Genomic DNA, 2789 nt, shown 5'->3' on the forward strand with positions numbered 1-2789 from the left:
CCCCGACCCCCCCCCCCCAAGGCCTACTTTGGCCCTTCTTGCAGTAGGCACCAGAGCTCGCCTTCAGAAACCAAAGTTGGGATGAGGGTTGGGTTGATCCTCAGTTTCAGGGAGCAGAGCCTGTGCTGTTGATGGATTTCGTCCTTAACTGCTGTGGCACAGAATCTCATCTTCAGATACTTGCAAAATAGATCCCGGATTCAGGTGTGGCTCTATGAGCAAGTGAATATGCTGATAGAGAGCTGCATTATTGGTTTCAATGAATACATGGACCTTGTATTAGATGATGCAGAAGAGAGTCATTCTAAAACAAAGTCAAGAAAACAGCTGGGTCGGATCATGCTAAAAGGAGATAATATTACTCTGCTACAAAGTGTCTCCAACTAGAAATGATCAATGAAGTGAGAAATTACAGAGAAAGCAATAATTTTTTTTTTTTAAATTTAGCTGTCTTTGCCTGGAATATAGTTCTAAAGCATTAGTTCACATTGTTTTGATGACATATGTTATTACCAGATGAAAATAAATGCTGTGGGACTCTTTTTATTAAAACAACAACAACAACAAAAACTGGTGATACATGGGGCTTAATCAGGACTGCCTGGAGACCTCTGGAAGATTCAGATCGTATTTTAAAAGTTAAGTGGGCTGGGCTGTGGCTCAGCAGTAGAGCGCTCGCCTCGCACATGCGAGACCCTGGGTTCGATCCTCAGCACCACATAAAAATAAGTGAAATAAAGGTACTGCGTCTAATTACAACTAAAAAAAAATATATTAAAAAAAAGTTAGGCAGTATTAATATAAATGGGGTGGGAGGGCTTAGCTCAAGCTGTCTTCCTTCTCCCATTGCATATTATTTCTGTCAAGGGAAATAAAAAAAACAAACCAAAAAAAATTACATTTGAATATGGAAATTAATGGTTCTTAGCCAAGTTTTAACTACTGTTAGCTAACACATATTGACTGATGCCCATGGCTACTAGCAGTTAAGTCTATGATGATGTGGTTTCTATACTTTACACTCTTGAGACATTGTCAAATTAGGTAAGGGAGAACTTGGAAAACCAAAGGAAGGTATAAAAACTCATGAGTATTCTCTATTCAGATGGCTCTCATCAATCATGCCATTTTACAGACAAAATTTACAACCATAAATGTGTATGTAGAAGACTCCAGTTAGCAGAAGTCTAAGGAATGGCACAGCCCCACATGATTAGATTAGAAAAATGGGCTGGGGATGTGGCTCAAGCGGTAGCATGCTCGCCTGGCATGCGTGCGGCCCGGGTTCGATCCTCAGCACCACATACAAACAAAGATGTTGTGTGCGCCGAAAACTAAAAAATATTAAAAAAAAAAAAAAGAAAATAAGTGTACACCAAAATCAAACAACTAGGGTATCTACACTTTTCAATTTCCTACTTTGATTGAGTAGCCACCAGTCCAGAAACATCGGAGGGCTTCAACTTTTGAATCCAAGTGACACAGGTCAGTCCCAGTCACCAATAGTGTTGGTAAGGATGTGGGGAAAAAGATAAACATTGCTGGTGGGACTACAAATTGATGCAACCAATCTGGAAAGCAGTGTGGAGATACCTTAGAAAACTTGAAATGGAACCACCATTTGACCCAGCTATCCCACTTAGTCTATACTCAAAGGACTTAAAATCGGCATACTACAGTAACATCAATGTTTACAGCAGTCCAATTCACAATGGCTAAACTGTGAAACCAACCTAGATGAATAGATGAATGGACAAAGAAACTGTGTAAGCCAATCCTGAAAAACCAAATGCTGAATGTTTTCTCTGATATAAGGATGTTGATTCATAATGGGGATGGCAGAGGGAGCATGGGATGAATGGAAGAACTTTAGATAGGACAAAGGGGAGGGAGGGGACGGGGGGTAAGATGGATATCATTACCCTAGGTACATGTATGGAGACACGAATGGTGACTCTACTTTGTGTACAACCAGAGACATGAAAAATTGTGAACTATTTTTGTAGTATGAATTAAATTGCATTCTGCTGTCATATATATATAACAAGTTAGAATAAATTTATAAAATTATGGCATTTGCAGGTATGGATGGAGTTGGAGACTATCATGCTAAGTGAAGTAAGCCAATCCCCCAAAACCAAAGGGCAAATGTTCTCATAAATGGATGCTGATCCATAATGGGGTGGGGTGGGTGCATGCAGGAACTTTGATTGGGCAAAGAGGAGTTGGGGAAGGGAGGAGGCATGGGGCAGGAAAGATTGTGGAATGAGATGGACATCATTACTCTAGGTACATGTATGACTGCACATATGGTGTGACGCTACATCATGTACAACCAGAGACATGAAAAGTTGTGCAGCAATTGTAGTCAATGAATCAAAATGCATTCTGCTGTCATATACACCTAATTAGAATTAAAAAAAAAAAAGCAAAATGTAAATGGTTAAGGTGGGCCAGTGTAACATTATTACTGTCTTGTTCTTTTCTATTTCATTTCAAATAGACATTTTACAGTTGAAATCTCTTAGGCATCTAAAGGTATTTCTTAGAGCTCATCTAAAACACATTAAGAATGCTTTATATTTATTCACAGGACAGAAAAAAGATTGCAAGGGAATGCAAAATCATGCCACAGCAGCATGAAAACATTACTCATGAGCAGGGTGTGGTAGCAAACGCCTGTAATCTCAGAAACTTGGGAGGCCAAGGCAAGAGGATCACAAATTTGAGGTGAGGCCAGCCTCAGAAACTTAGTGAGATGGACTCAAAAAAAAAAAAAAAAAAAAAGG

At 39.4% G+C, this 2789-nt stretch overlaps 2 protein-coding genes across 2 annotated transcripts in view; one reads left to right on the top strand and one right to left on the bottom strand.

Annotated features, from left to right (window-relative positions):
- Positions 1 to 552, top strand: part of LOC107147235 (small nuclear ribonucleoprotein E-like) — a 4019-nt gene extending 3467 nt beyond the window's left edge. Inside the window, exon 2 of the mRNA XM_015491630.2 lies at positions 136 to 552. Within this exon, the coding sequence (XP_015347116.2) occupies positions 136 to 387 (252 nt within the window). The 3' untranslated portion in view covers positions 388 to 552. The remainder of the gene's footprint in view (positions 1 to 135) is intronic.
- The window catches only part of Prrc2c (proline rich coiled-coil 2C), a 74220-nt gene that overhangs the window by 14759 nt on the left and 56672 nt on the right, over positions 1 to 2789 (bottom strand). The window lies entirely within an intron of this gene.

This window comes from Marmota marmota, unplaced genomic scaffold, assembly GCF_001458135.2.
Source record: "Marmota marmota marmota unplaced genomic scaffold, marMar, whole genome shotgun sequence".
Lineage (NCBI taxonomy): Eukaryota > Metazoa > Chordata > Mammalia > Rodentia > Sciuridae > Marmota > Marmota marmota.